The 17222-nt window shown below is 32.9% G+C and overlaps 1 protein-coding gene across 1 annotated transcript in view; it reads left to right on the top strand.

The window, feature by feature from the left end:
* Window positions 1–310: 310 nt before the first annotated feature.
* LOC150104276 (RYamide receptor-like) overlaps window positions 311–17222 on the top strand; it is a 180374-nt gene continuing 163462 nt past the window's right edge. Inside the window, exon 1 of the mRNA XM_090396451.1 lies at window positions 311–738. Coding sequence (XP_090252577.1) covers window positions 311–738 — 428 coding nt within the window. The remainder of the gene's footprint in view (window positions 739–17222) is intronic.

Below are 17222 nucleotides of genomic sequence, written 5' to 3'. Positions count from 1 at the left end.
GGTGGGCGTAGGATATAGCGGTATACGGTGTGCCTCTCGCAGAGAGAAAATTCCCAAATGCTATCATTTACGCATGCGTTCAACGTATGCGCCTGCTTCGAATTAAAGTACTGTCAGACTTCAAGTCCAGATATTTCGAAGTGAGATCGTGAGGGGTGTTGCAGATTCAGCGCTCCTGAGCTACAGGCTCCTGCATAAGTGGATCTAGGTTTTCAATGGATCTGCAATGATAATTTAAAAAGTTTTTTTTCCCGAAGTTTTTAGAAGTGCAGTGTGATGTATAAAAAGACATCGTATTACAAACTGATAAATGCATAACAACGGTGGTCAGCTAGATAGTCAGGAAGTAATTATTATCAAAATGAATTCCCTAAATATTTCTAATAATAGCGCGGTAGATTATCTCGACTTTCCTCCGTTGGAGGCATTGGGACCGATGATGCAGGCCTTGATCATCTTACTATATTCGTTCACTGCACTTTTGGCGCTCGGAGGAAATGTGACTGTGATTGTGGTACTTCTGGTGGGTAAGCGATCGTCTCGTGAACTAAGAGTGTTTCTCATTAATTTAGCACTCTCTGATATAACTATGGCTGTGTTTTGCATTCCCTTTACGTACACTGGCTTCATGCTTGGCCACTGGATATTTGATCCGATCTTCTGCCCAATTGTCCAGTTCATGCAGCATTGCTCCGTCATTGTCAGCGTCTACACCCTGACAGCTATCGGAATTGACAGGTAAGCTAGAATAATCAACAGGCTGCCCCAATGGTAGTGCGATATTTTGATTTTCATATAGACAAATGTCGCTAGCAGTTAATTTATTTTTCACTTTAGTAATAAAATCAATAAAGGTATTATGGAATGAGTTGAATGTAATTATAGAATTATATCAATTATATCAGAGCAGGGGATATCTTATTGATCCCTATCGTAAACAAAATAATGCAGTTAAGTTAACATTATCATAAAAGATTAATTTTTAGTAGATGTTTATCTTTTCTGAAACCTTTCGAGCTAAATCATCTGTTGTATAAAGTAATGAGTATTCAACCCAATATTTACTAGGCGAATCATAAACGCATATTATTTTTATAGTTAAATTCTTGCATATTTAATATTTGGATTATATGAAAATAATATCTACTTTATGTATGATAGTCACGATCTCGAATGAATCGAAATTGAAGCAATTAACGTCTTTTAGTTCCTGTTATTAGAAAGAACTTTTGTTATGGATTCCACTGTAATTAGCACATTTTACGTAGATAAACATACAACCAAATAGCAACACAAAATGAAGCTAGGCAGTGTAGTTTATCTTCCCATCCCCGCTTTCATCTATTTAATTACATTTGTTGACTACAAAACAATGACACTGTGAAAAGGTCAAAGATTAGTACTTAAAGTATACTAGTAATGTTTGAAACTCTACGTGGTTATTAGCGACATCTATCGAAATTCGAATATCTGAGAAATACTAAAATATATGTTAATTATAATTGCTGATAAAAATAATTGAAAACTTTTCAATTTTTTTTTAAAATCGCCTTTTTAACTTACTTTTTGTATATTAGCACCTATTTTATAATTCGATACATTGTTGTTTTATTATATGCTATTCAAGTCATTTGGATATATAATATTAATTTACTTCAAAGTAGATTCAGTAAATTTCCCTTTATTTCCAAGCCTTATTACAGCTTTTAGTATGGGTCATTCTTCTCAAGTTACGTGTCATGTAATGCTATCAGAGTATCAAATGAAATATATGTAAACTCAAAATTTAAAAGAGCGCAGATAATTAGAATTGTATTGAATTCAGTTCATGTATGCTAAACTGAATAGCTTTCACAATGTAATAGGAAACGAAAAGTTTGAATTATTGATAATACTGTATTATGAACTATTGGTTCATAATACAGTATTAAAATTGAATTGATATATAGCCTAGTTTTCAATATTTATCTAAAAAAAGATATTATTAATCCGTTTAATACACGCAGTTTCAACACACAAGACAATATTAAAACGTAGAATGTTAATAAGTAATAATGGTGATAGAAAATATCTTAAATGTGCATTATACAGTAGATATAATAATATAAACCTTTGTAGCTTACTTTGCAGCTTATAATTAGTGAAAAATCACAGCGTAACATTTACTGATCTTAAATGATCCAAGCAGGAAATCTCCTAGCCGAAAAGGAAATGATTTAAATGTTTTTTAAATTAATAATGTAAAAGTGTCTCAGCCGTGATTTATGCGCCTCACAGTTGCTGTTATCATCGGCATAAAATGTCAGATTCTCCCGATAGCAAACTTTGTTACCTCTTCTACAGCATACGAACTTCATGGCCTATCAGTCCGTTCTATATTTAGGTACTAAAAGATAGCAATGATACTAATGGACAGAGAAAGCCCTTTGCCTTTTATGGCATCTCTTTGCATCAGAATAGACATTGTAGTTTGGAAACTAGTAACGCTTTCAACGTAGCAGATCATTATAATCATATTTTTAGTAATAGTAATATCTCGCAGTATGAATAGCGTACTTCTCTGTACACAACACACTGCAGGCTTGAAAATGTTCCACGTATGGCTTCGAATTAACTGACCGTTGGTCCATCCACGTTATTCATGTATTATAGGTTTACTGTCCTCCAGTCCATAGTACAACGGTAGTGTCTACTACTGCTGTACTATAGTTTACATAGATTATAGAACTTTATACATTTATCAGTATCGACAGCAATATTGTAAAACTGATTCTTTAATTTATACATCACATTATAAGAACTGTATTGTGTTAATTCAGAGTTTACGCTACTGTGAAATAGTATGCATAAATACCATTATGACATGATTATGAAGCGTATAATATTTCTGTTTGTATTTTGTAAGGTAATTTTAAACAATTCTAGTTTTGAAATTCTTCCATACACTTCGATATCTAACATGAGAATATATCTTTAGAATTCTTTGTTAAATAAAGAAGAAATCTGACCTTTTAAGACCCACTTACAAAACAGGTTTATAATAATTTTTATATGGTTTCCAAAAGCACTCATATTTCATACAGATATTCAATGTTTCACCTTGCTGTATAGTTTACTCTATTTCAGTATAGGAATAATATAATAGAAAATATATTTGCAAAGATCATTTACCAATTTATTAGTCATTTATCTTTTGGTATTCCTTATTTTTAAAAAAAATTCTGGCTGTTCATCCTTTCATTTTATATTTTTCGACAGCATACATTGTTTGCGTCTTTGCTTCAAGCGTTGCTAAACTCTTCTTTAGTAACTCTGTAATCAAGCCAGATGTTGTGCTCTGGCTCTCGAGTCACATAAGATTTCAGTTAACAAATCTCTTCTTGGTGACTGTGGAGCGTTGTCAAGGCAACGAAAACAGTTCAGCGTGTAATACGATATTAAGGAATAGAACGAATCTGATGCTGAGAATATAAATTTTTTGGGCATCATAACAGAATATAATAAACATATTTCACTTCCAGCTATTGTTTGAGTGTGATAAGCTATACTAGTAATAATATCAAGAAAACCAAAAAATAAGAGGTATTTTGGAACAAAAATAATAATAATGGCTATTACTTTGAGAGGCTTCAATATCAAAACGAATGAATATCAGATTAAATTATAAATATCCAGAAATAAAGATTGGAAGGCTCTTAAATATCTGCAATTTTGCGAATACTTTCTTTTATACTCGTATTTTGCAGGCAATATATTTATGATTTGGTTCCATTTCCTCTTAGTATAAACTATTTAAATAGTATTCAAATACTGTGTAAATACATTTTTGGTTGGTAATAATAAAAATAAATACAGGTCAGTCATTACAAGTACAAAGTTATTTTTGCAGTTACCTCAAGATTTTGCCTCAAAATCGCATGAAGCTTTTAATATGGTTTAGGAAAAGATGTGTGTTAATGAAATTGATGTATTACTAAGTGTTTCGGACCTTCACTTATTAGACGTAAAGTGTTTTTAATCTGCATAAGAAAATGTATAACTTTCCACGTATCCTTACAGGCAGATGGCGCACCGTCATAGCTATGCCGAATTTCATTTTTTATATAATATGGAGAGAAATGATTCACGATATACTCCAGTGAGGTTCTTCCTCAATTAGTTTTGTTTTGTGATCCGTATTAGGAAACATGGCAACATTCTTTGTGTTGCTATGTTTCCTGATACGGATTTCCTAATAAACGAATCTTTTAGTAATTTCAAATCGGTAAATCATTAGAGTAGTACTGCTTCTTACTATTTTTTTATTTCCTTTTTAGGGGTATATTTAAATGATGCATATCATTAACAGCAAAATTAATACTAATTCTTTGAAATAAATTTTATAAAATAAAAGCGGGACTTGTACTAGCTTTTGTAACTATTTTGAAGACGAAATCGGAATTATTTTTACGAACTTTCTTTTCGTAAATGACGATTACTTGTGCGAAACCGATACCTATTATTATTATTATTACACGAATTTCATCAGTGATGAAATTCGTATAAAATATCACTAACATCACTGATCGGCTTAAACATACAGTCGGGGTTGTTTAAATCTTATTTGTAACAGTAAAGAGGCATGTAAAAATATAAAACTGAAATAATTAATTACATGAAATTTTATGTGAATTGTTTAATTAGGCAGAAACCATAAGCAGCATGTGAAAAACCTCTTGGTGATCCGAATGCAGACCTAGATACTTAACTATTAATAACTTACGTGCTTGTTGGTGTGTTTGCACTGAATTCATTCAGACGAGGTATTCTTGGAAAGAAGTCATATCGGGTTTCACTTTAACAACAAATCAAAGAAGCTTTCAGTGAAAGATACGGAACGTTCGTTCATCAGGTAGTATCGATGTTTAAAAGTGCGCCGCCGTTTGTGTGCGCGCGCGCGCGCGCGTGTGTGTGTGTGTGTGTGTGTGTGTGTGTGTGTGTGTGTGTGTGTGTGTGTGTGTGTGTGTGTGTGTGTGTGTGTGTGTGTGTGTGTGTGTGTGTGTGTGTGTTATTTCAACTGAACGAATGACAGTAAAATATACGACACTTGGAACCTTAAATGTGTTGTCAAATAGAAATTGGACACCTGTCTATTCATAATTTTCTCTTGCTAGCAGCAGGAAATATACATTGAAAATCACCAAGCGCAACATAGAAATGTAGTTTAAAAATATCTCTGATACACCAAGTAATTTTGGAAAGTCGACCAGATGTGAATATCGCATTGCTATACATCCCCTATAATATAACTATAAAATACCTCATGAAGATTTTTCCCCTTTTGCTAGGAAATATTAAATTGGATTTGGTAATCTTGGCCCAAAACTGCCCGGGTTGGCCGAGTAGTTAGCGTATGCGCTCTCTAGCCAAAAGCTGCGGGCTCGAATCTTGCCTAGAGCATGGATGTTTATGATTGTCTTTTAGATTCATTCATACAAATATACACTGCTTAGAAAGAGGTCAACAGACACTCTTATGAGCAAGGTGTATCGTGCCATATAACAAGCCACGTGTTTGTAGGCTGTATAAATTGGAGGAAATATGATGCTCCCAATTCAGCGCAACTGTGTTCAGGTAAAATGGTTACGATAATGAAACTGACGGAGTTTGAAAGATGTGTTAAGATGACATGTTGCAGACATCTATTCGACAAATTGTTGACAAATTGAGCAATCTCAAGTTAACAATCAGTGATATCATACTGAGATGGAATAGCAGAGAGTCAACTGCAAGTGCTACTCGCAGTTGAAAACCACAATGGGTGGCCTGTATATTCAACTCGCAGTTGAAGATACCAGCTGAATGTCATCATTCATCTTAGTCGAGACTTTGGTAATACTTTTGAAATATGTTGGGATTATTCAGTGTTATTTTGGCCTCACTTCTTCCGCTAGACATTCTATATTTAAGTCGCATATGACTCACTCACCAAACAGTTAATTGCTGACATTATCACGCCGTTTTAGCTGTAGATTGGATTCTAATTGTCACCTGATCAAATCAGAATTGTTTGCTGTTTAAAGAGTTTTTTAAAGTTCTTTTGCGATCTGGTTTATTCTTGCTCAAATTCACGCTACTCCAAGAGCTCTTCCACCTCTTCAAGTATCAATATTGGATGACCAATGCGTTTGTGTTCGACGTCGCTTGTATGTTCGTCAGCGACAATTCAGTCTGACAGAATGCAGTCTTTCTAGAAGAATACTTGACTTTATATACTGTACTTCAGGATATTTTACAATATGGCATGAACCCTGATGTTGTAGTAATAGGTACTATAGCTCTGGAAAAGATTCGCCAGTCATGTGGTGAATCTTCTTGATCACCACTGTCACGTACTGTTCAAGAAGGACTAAATCCTTCTTGAGCCAATACACTGCTAACATATTATGTATTCATAATATGTATTCACATGTTTTCATATGTATTCATTTCATATGTATTCATATGTTTTGCTTATATGCTTACAGCGGAGTCTTTATAATATTGTTGCAGATCCAAACTGAAACTGGGCTGGTCTAATATTGGATTAGCATTTATACAAGAAGGAAAGAAAGAAATCTAACACCTCTTTCTTATTGTTTCTACTCATCTTATTGTATGCTAATATATTTCTGTGTTCCCGTCATCCCATAAATTAGGTGTGACGAGAACACGGCCATTTTGTACACTTACAAGAATTAAAACCAACTATTGATGATAATGATTAATTGATGATAATGAATTCAATAGGCTTTCTGTTTCCTTCAACTTTACTTGAGCTTATGATGTCAACAGCACAATAATTAGCATTTATTGAAAGAGTTTAATTTTAGCTGATTTACATGCTTGAATTGTCTTTAACAAGATTTACTGTTGAATAACAAAATAGAAGATATAGTTAAGTTTCTGTGTAACGCCGTTTTAACAATATAATAATAGTCAATAATAACAATATAATAATAATAGGCCACCAGCACAGAGAATTCCACTGCCTGAGGTCATGTCCGTTATGTGTAACTCTACTCCGTTCCTGACGCATTAATCCATTATAGTCACAGTAGACCCGCGAGATATTGTTAATGTAAGTCCGTGAAGCCAGTGCTACCCTTGAATTCCCTTCCCGAGAGAAAAAAATTCCCTCGAGATTTTTGTAGGAGGACGAGTTGAAATGGATGGATGTAAAGATGTCGGCGTTAGCACTGCCGAGAAATAAGGACATTGACTTTTATATAACTAGAAATGTTACACGACCGAATTCGCGTAATTCGTATTTCGAATTTCTTCCATATTTAATATCGTTTTTTATTTTCATTAAATTTTATTATATTGCATTACTTGAAAATTATCGATTTTTATCTTATTCGGATATTGTATTATCTGTTTCAATAAATCACATTTGGGAAATTTGTAGTGTTTTGCTGGAAGAAACCTTAAAACTGAAAAATAAAAAAAATAATAAAAAAATAGGGAGAACTATCAACTCTCCATAGCATGTGTTGATGCATTGAAAAAATTACCAATTTTATCATTACCATTAATATATTTAAATCATATCTGTATTTGAACAACTACAGATATAATTTGCATATATTAATGTGGAGATAATTAAGTATTATCATTTAAAAATTTACTATGAGTCATGAGTACGATATTCTACTCAAAACATTGTAATTTGTAGTCATTTGAAGGCAGTGGTGAAAGTGTGTAAATTCATAAATTCTCCTCTTTGCGGATTACGTAATAACATCGTCTGCGATGATCCGACATCATGGAAGAAAAGTTAATGAAGTTCCTCCGATGACGACAACCTCCAAATACCTGATTTTTCTTTCTATATGCTCTTTAGCGTCGAAGTTTAGATAGTTGTCTGCAGTTTTTCTGTTACAAATACTAATGTGATGTGTAAGTTGAAGGCTGTTACAACAGAAATATATTTTATTCCTTGTAAACCATATGGCCAAGTACATCTCATGATAACCAGATTTTCTTTCCTATTAACACGCGATTAACAACCTGTAACAAACTGGCTGTAAATAACTGACAGATGGCAGATTGTCACCCGAGAGACATTATCCGAGTTCAGGTGTGTGGGATAATGGAAAAAGGATGTGGAATGAACAGCAATAATCTTGGCGGGAGAAATGGTTCTGAGAACTATATAGGCTGGTAACTTTATCTTCATTCCCTTCTAGAATGGTATGATGCATTACTCTCCAATAAACATCATATCCAAAATAATATTCATCAGTGGTGTGATAAACAAAAAACATAAAGTTAGTTCTGGTCTTAAATGATGGCTTAGTTCAATAGGGACTGAGAGGAAGTGTATCTGAAAGCTTCATGCATGGCAGCTAATAATGATAATACATTCTTTAACAGAAACGACTTAGGAGGGGAAGTGCGATTGGTTTATTTGTAATCGCTGGTCTGGTCTGTTAGCCTAATGCTATTAGGTCAGTTTTGCCTGTTAATTTGATTTTTCCAAGTTTCCGGAAGAAAAATCCTACTATCTCCTTATGATACCGGTTAACTCACCTTTTAGTACTCATATAGGATTCTTTGCGTCCGAGAGATTTGAATCGGTCCTTGCATATACGAAGACACCAACAGTAAGCGTAAAAACATCAACATTGCATATTAGACTGGACAAAGGTCGCATTAGGCAATAAATACTGGTTCTGTTATTTTATGCTGACAGTAGAAAAATAAAATGGCAGCAATAACATGAAACTATTGATTCATCTTGCTTGATCAAAAACAGCCTGATGTGAATTGTCTGACCATGTTTTCCCTTCTCTCCATAGGCTCCTTGATATTATCGACGGCGCAAAGGCTAAATAGTGTGGCCAATTTACAATGGTATCCTGTCTGATGGAAAAGGATACTTATTGAGTGAATCTTTAGTAATCCAACACGCTATTTGTATATAAATAGAGCACATATTTATACAGATAAAAATGATTAGACAATTCGTCATCGCAAAATCTGAATTCGTCTTCCAGAAGATTAATGAGGCACAATCTAAGAAACATATAAATGAATAACTATCAGCCATTTCCGAGACATTATTTCAAAATCTATTTTAATTTCATAGTAATGTTCACTTAAATGTTGATAATTTAGATCAGTGTTTCTCAAACTTCAGATATCCGCGTGCCTCTTCTTAAATTGTCATTATTACCAAGTACCCCCCTTATCAAAATAATAACAATAATTAATAAATAAATAATATAGAGCATATTTCATTGTAAATGTCTATTTTATTTGAATTTATATGTTCATGTAAACAAAAAATATGATTTATTTTTAATAGAACGAAATTTTGAATAGGTTCCTCTTTATTTTCCATCCATGAAAATCCACATTTTAAGTAATTCATATCATACTTACGAAGATTTTTCCATCTTCTTCCTAGTTGGTTCTCTAGAGATGTCAGACAACACACCCTTATCAATTTCATTTGATCCAGATGCAATCTCAACATTTTCTTGTTGCTTACAAATACTTGTATTTGCTATATTGCTCTCTTTTGTGCGTTTTATAAATCCATAACCAATGATCCATACTTAAGAATTTGAAAGCCAAAAAAATTACCATATTTACTCCAATATAGCACGCACTTTTTTCTCAAAATTAAAGCTAAAAAATCGTGGTGCGAGATAATGCGGGGATTTCGGAAATTAAAGTTTTCAGAAAAAAACTGAAAATTGTGTGACTTACCAAGAAGCTCCTATTCGCTATCGCTACTTTTGGCATCGAGAGCAGTTTCCTTGTGTGCTTCGTCAAAGTCATCTGCTTTCCCATTATTTCAAGCAAATATTACCAGTAATTTACAAGACATGAGATATGTAGAGCAGCTATGAAGAAGTTCATATGATTGGTACGGTATTAACAAAAGATCGCGCGAACCAAAGACAAATTAGCATTTCAACAGTTGAGTTGAAATGCTAATTCCCTTCAACCGAATTCCATAATCTAAAATACATTCACTATATATTTCTTAGTTTTAACACGTTCACAACGGGGTAGTGTCAAGCAAAATCATATGTTGCACCGCAACAAATGGTTTTGCTTGAGTCTATACAGCAGTTTCTGTTGGAGGGAGAGATGTGATTCATTAGTTAGTGCCGCTTTTATCCCAGTTGTCTCTAATTGCACTATTTGTTGAGAAATATATTACACAGACTGCAAATGTCTCTGTATCTTATTTAGTGATACAATAAAAGTACTTGTTTTTCTTGCGTCTTCAGTATAGCGACGCTGTTGGGGAGGGCGCGTTGTTTATCGCAGGGAGCAAGTTACTATCGCCAGGACGTGATCATCGTGGCGATAATAACTCGCAGTTTGAGTACGAGAATTCATACATAATATATAATTTATTGAGAAATAAATACGTCTAAAATAACTCTTTTTTTCTTAATAATGCTTCCATGCGTTAATGATGCTTAGCCGAAAATTGCCATGTACCCCCCGAAGACCTTTCGTGTACCCCCGGGGGTACATGTACCCACACTTTGAGAAACACTGACTTAGATGAAGAGCTCACGAAGGGAAACCAAACTTTGGGTATGTCATGAAATAGTGACAGTGACCGGAGTGTGCTGACCTTTTAGTAGTTACAATTGAGATATTATTGCCTATTTCTGAATTCCTTGGAGCAGCCATCTTGCGATCTTGTTTTCTATTTGAATTTATATAAAAATGGCTGACGACATTTTTATTTTCGTTAGTGTTAGGATGTTCACTCTTTTATTTAAATTTCAATATTCAATCCGGTTGCCTATAAGTTGCATTTCTTCAAGTGTAGTCAAAAACATAAATTGCATCGTTTAATCATACTTAGGAGGTACTTCGTCGCTCCGCAATATTTTCCTATTTTTTCATGACGAGATGCTTCCTGAAACTGTATACTGCTTATAATTGCATTTAACATGCTGGAGTCGTGTTCAGTGCACAATAATTATACTTACATCTCTTTAAGAAGGCATCGGATTCCACTATACGAAAACATCTGGAGTAATCAAATATTTATCGATGTAAAAGGAAACGCATATGCAACCGTGGAATTGTTATTTTTTATATGAAATGCGGAAGCTACTTTAAAATTATACAAAAGTATTCCAATTTCATTAGCGAATTCTTTTTAAAGTTACACAATAATAGCAAGCACAATTTCCTTTTCATAACAGAATTATTTAATTAAAATATTTTTGACTTATTCGGTTTCACTTGAAATACATAATTTTTGGGGACTAATTGCAAATACTGTAAACCAATTCTTTTATTAAGAAAATATAGCATTGTTTTCTTCGCCAAATGAAAATTTCAAAGCATGTTGGTCACCAATGTGTGATTTATTTATTTTCACTGTACTGACATTACTCTCTACATATTACTAAGCTGCTTATATGTCAAATGATATTTTACATTAAAATTCTTTACCAAATTAATTTATTGACATATTTGATTTTAACATAAATTTCCTTATTTCTTGCATTATCCAACGGACATTAAATGAAACGTGGTTAAGCGAGGTAATGCAAGAAATCTCAGTTTCTAACACGGTTGATTGTTGTTGTTGTTGTTTAACAACAACAATAAAACAATAACACGTTTGCGATTGATATTTAATATACAGAACATTTGATATATATATATATATATATATATATATATATATATATATATATATATATATATATATATATATATATATATATATATATAAGAAAATCAAATGAAATTACAAGAGAATATCTGCAATCATATAATTATTACTTATTTCAGGATAATTTGAAGACTCTCTTATTACGAGATAATCATTTACATCATTATGATAATGTAGACTTCAGTTGTGCATGTATTTGTTTAGCCAGGTGGATGTGATACTATTAAGATAACAGCACGTTTTCTTATTTTTTGAAGAATGGTACGGACAAGCAACTGAAGCCAAATGGTGAAATGCTTGTCATCAATCCCAGAGGTTCTGCATTCGGATTACTCCATAAATGTTCTTTTGAAATTGCTAAAAAAAGGAAAGAAATTGGCGATATTTTAAAACTTGAGAAATGAGTTCAACGCAGATGAACTCATTTCCTCAATAATGTCATAACTACGACTGTTGCTGAATTGAGTAGTTCGCCACGAGGTATCAGTGTCTTACTTCACTAACTTTGTTTTGTCCGTTTCTTCATGTTTGCATTGAGAGAGAGAGAGAGAGAGATCCCTGTCGGTTTGCACTGGCGAGTGGATATTGCTCAGCTTCACTTGAAAATAGTCTAAAGGAAGTGTCAACAAGCACGAACCTACCTTTTGCATGATACTCGAATCCTTTTAGTCGTTATTTACATTTCATGGCGAAATCAAGAAAAGAATATTAAAAAACAACAACAAGTTGTTATACAACAACTCAGCGACTGTTGTATAACACTGAAGGCTGATTTTAATTATATTTGATTAGCAAGCATGAAGTTGTTGGAGAAACACCTTAATATCAAATACCTCTAAAATTTACTAAAATAGTAGAATAGTACGGACATAGATTTTAGATCTGATTTAAATATTCCATTTTTTATTGTCATATTTAAATTGTTATTTGATTTAAAAACATAGAAAGAATTGTTTTGAAAGAGATACTGACCAATGCATAACCTATCGTATAACATAAAAGTAAGTTTAAAGGGGCCAAATTAAACATTTCATTTGGCTCCTAATAAATTCTGAATTTGAAAAGAACGTTAATTTTTGAGAATAAGAATGAAAAAATAAAAATTATACTTATTTCAAAATTGAAGACTCTGCAGCAAGAAGGGGGCAGCTCCAATTTTATCAACTTTTGGTACTTGAAACGTTTTACTAACATATTGAATACGCATTTGAACACTATTATTACGGCAAAATCCTTTTTCCTCAGAGCTCGATAATTTTTCAAAATGCAGCTGTCCCCTTATTGCTCCAAATTACCTAAAATACGCTAATGTAAGCAAATTATTAAAAAAAATAAAAAGTTGTTATCAAACTATTTATTATTATATAGGAATATATCAGAAATATCAAACTACATAATATTATGAAAATTATAATGAAATATTTACAGGAAATCGTGAATGTTAGTCGCAAAGTTGTAGGATGCAAGTACTATAATCATTATAACCTTGTACTGGCTTATTGAAGCTGTCTCGTTGTTATATTAATCTATCCAGCGATTTTTTAATTTTATTTACAGTGCAGCCTATAACTCAATTTTCGACCAAAATGGGTGATATCTCCTTTTTTGCAGCCAATGTTTGCAATTTGAACTCGATACGTACTTTTTAACAACCGTTCGTTTCCCAAAATCCTATTTGGGATTCCATGTGGCTTGTCCGGTTCCTTCGTTGTATTGTCCTCGTGTATTTAAGAAGAAAATATTAAGAATGAGAAGTGTCAGTCAGCTATATTCTTCTTACAGGTAACATCAGTAGGTGAGGGATTTAACTACCTGGAGGATGTTTTTTTTTTTTTTTAAGGTTAGTAAATTGACTAAATTATCTGTCGACGTTTATTGATTCTGGATTTGTTTCTGAAGGAGTTACCTTAAATTCTATTTTCTGGAAATCTCTTATGATGGAACTCTGCCAATGTACTAGGCTATAGTTGGCTGTAATGTTATTTTTTTAAAAAAAAAAAATTACGCTAATTTTATAATCGATTATGAACTCTATATTTTTATATATTATATTGGCGTAGATACGCCAATATAATATATACAAATAGTACCTGCAAAAAAAGACACCAATAACGATAATCCAACTATAGCACGATAATCAATAACGATAAACTCCCCAAAGGAAATTGAATTACATGCACACAAGCAATATCCAATACCAACATAATCTCGATATACAAGAAGAGTAGTATGAAAATTCGCGTTGAATCTGGGAGGAAGCTATTTCAATACAAAAAAAAAAACTAGCTGTAGTAAACCACAACAGACTTTACAAAATTTATCTCGCAACTGAAGAAAGTAAAATATCATTCCATCCTCTAATCACTCAAAAACAAAATCAACAAAAAAGAACCCTCGACTGAAATAAGTTACTTCTAAGAAAAATGCAACTCCCTCTTTTCACCTCTTTACTTATTATTGGTTTCTTTTTAACTACATCCGAGGTTGACAAAATGAAACGACTAACACCTACTCACGAGATCTAAAGTACTATTTTTATTTCCAATTTTAATCATTTTAGTCCCGAAGCACCGAAGAAGATATATGAAATTGTAAATATGTTTTTAAATAATCCTAAAGTTTCGTTCTCTATTTCCAAAATTATTTCTTTTTTAAAATTTAGAAAAATTGAATACATTTTAAATTACAAGTTTACTACTTTCCCTCAAGCATACTTAAATCTTATAAATATAATATTCAATTGTGACAAAGAAAAAAAAAACATGTTTTGAAATTCACATCTACAATTAAAATATAAGAAGGGGGAGAGGGAAGAACCCCATTCGGACCCGATCTTAAAATACTTATTTTAGAACATTATTCTAGTAAATTTTATCAATGTTAGGAGGATTCGAAAATAATGGGTCGCTCGAACTACTTTTAGTCTTTGGTAATAAAGTATCAATAATTCTAAAAATAAGAGCTTTGTTAACTAAAGGTTCAAGTAATGCTAAACATTATGCGACTAGTTCGAAACTCAAGCGATTAAATTATCCCTGTCAATCGACTCAGTAGTTATTAATGGCGTAGGGGATTTTACAAATATAACAAATCTTTTCGTTTCAGAAATGCACGGCTGAATTCGTATAAGTATCAGCACTATTGCGACTGCGTTAATCATGTCTTAGGACACCGTAATCACTGACAGCGTGTTAAAGACAACAGAAAATTCGCGTACTATGAATTATCCCGTGGAAAAGAAAAGAAGGTTAAATTTATCAGGAATCTTCAAATGTGAAAAGCTAGCGGATATGATGGAGAAATTTTTTTTTTCCCATGATATTCTCTTCGGAGTAGTTCCAGTTCCCTAGGGATATCTGTAGCTTTGTGTTCTGAACTCGTCAAATACGAACGTAATCTGCAGTTTATTATTTAATTAAATTATTTATTTTGAACAGTTATGGTGTTATAGTATTTGCTTTCCTGATAATAACAATCCCTAGTACTTGCCGGCCTGGTTTGTGAGAGGTCCTCGTATCCGCTCTCCAAATAACAGGCTGCGGATTGACATTCCGCCAGTGAGATGGATGTTAGTCATTGTCTTTATGCGGGAGATTAATTTCATCGTCCTGTGCGAGACCGCCGTTCTTCTTTACTTGATGGAGGCCTGAAGTGGCTTGAAAAGTTTCGTTTGGTGTGTGCGTATAATAAATGCGACTGGCAGCGGAACTCTTAGAAATAATAATAGAAAACAAAGTACTTTGCGCAGTTATTAAATGTTTTGTTTTGAATTAAGATGGAAGCAATTAAGGTCATGCGGCTGTATATTGTCTCTGAATGGAGTGTGCTTTACTTGCCAGTCTGGCTCTTTTGTGTGTTAAAAAAATCCTAGTTTCCGCTAGGTAAAACTCTTCCACCTCCCCGTGAGCGTTAAATGCTTTGTATAGAGAACATAAAACACGAGGAGGCATAAAAGCAGCGCATTGATTTTGAAAAGAGAAGTAAGTAATGTGAACACGAAATCGATCGGGAAGAAGGATCTCTGTTATAACTGCAGATAATGAGTCAAAATTCATATGTAATGGATGATGGTGTTTACAAATTATAACAATTATCGAGACTTTTAACTTTTCATACCACTTTTATCAGTAAAGTATACATAGTAATTATTTAATATCGCATGAGAATATAAGAGCAACTACCAATAGTACTAATTCATAGAAAAAAATCTTCAGTGTATTTGGTGTATATCTAATAGAAGATAAAGATTAATAGATTCCTTTCAGATATATTGGTATTTATTTATAATCTCCTCTCAAGACTATTACCAGAGGCTGGGAACGTGTATTAAAGGTCTTGCGAAGCCATATGGCTCAATATGGCTTCTCAAGGACTTACAGGCACAAAGTTTAGAGATAAGTAGAACTTTTTAAAAAAAAATTGTTTGAATTCCAAAATAACTAAAAGAGAACAATAAATGTTTTAATACTATGTACCATAGTGTGGACGTTGTTGTTTGAAAAAACAAGGCTTAGACTCACATTACATAAACGAGTTTCGAACGAAAGTGCTTTAACTTGCTTGCCAAGACGTCAAGTTTCACTATTCCTGAAAAGAAAAAAATCGAGTAGAAAACGAACACATTGAGTGAAACATGAATATTAAATGCAATGATAAAGTGGTCATGGAAACTATCTCCAGTTCTGACATATGAATTTAAGGTTGAAGTTTAAAGTTTAATGTCGAAAAAAAGAAGCAGAAGTAATACTCAAACGTAAATATAACAATTACCATATATGAAAATGTGGTGACTGATAAATCTAATTTTTCATCCAATCTGCATCGTTCTTCCACCACATAAAGTATGAATCATAAATTAAACTACACATTAAACAAGACATACTTCATTTGCAAGCAGGACCTTTTCCTCGTAAGTGAGACATAAAACGTTTGCAATTTATTTATCTTTAGAATTAATTTTTCTCAAATTTTTTCGCATCTTTGGCCTCTTCAGTAACAGCAGCATGCATTTAAAATAATCCTAGTAGATATTATACTACTAGTGTGCAGTTCAATGCGTAGGCAAATATAAATCCATTGTATTGCATTTATAGGAACTAGATCACTGTCGTCCATGAAACTGCTCGAATAACTACGATCCTCTGTTCGTAATTCAGATATCTGGCATCCACGTGATGTAATTCATTACTCCATCTTTCCTGCTGATATTTAAGATATGTTTAAGATGCTTTTTAAAGCAACAACCAAAACTTCATTATGAAAGAATGATATTGAGAATATCGTAGTCAAAGTCAACTATTATGTGTGTGGTATGCATGCGCAACGAATTTGTGTTCTTCTAATGAATTTATTATCATTTATATGTAACCTTGACAAAGTTGGCTGCAGAAAACAACAGAGAAAGGCAATGCAGCGACATGACTACGTTTTAAATAAACGCGTTCAGCTATGTTATATTCATAGTACTTTCAGCATTGCACTTAAAACTTCCGAACGTTGGTAATTTTCCCAAGCTGTGCATAAATTGTACATTTCC

The sequence above is a fragment of the Typopeltis vanoorti genome, chromosome 8 (assembly GCF_054136105.1).
Source record: "Typopeltis vanoorti isolate ZY-2024b chromosome 8, IOZ_Tvanoo_1.0, whole genome shotgun sequence".
NCBI classification, from domain to species: Eukaryota; Metazoa; Arthropoda; class Arachnida; order Uropygi; family Thelyphonidae; genus Typopeltis; species Typopeltis vanoorti.
The sequence above is the reverse complement of the archived record's forward strand: the minus strand, read 5'-3'. Positions and strand labels throughout refer to the sequence as shown.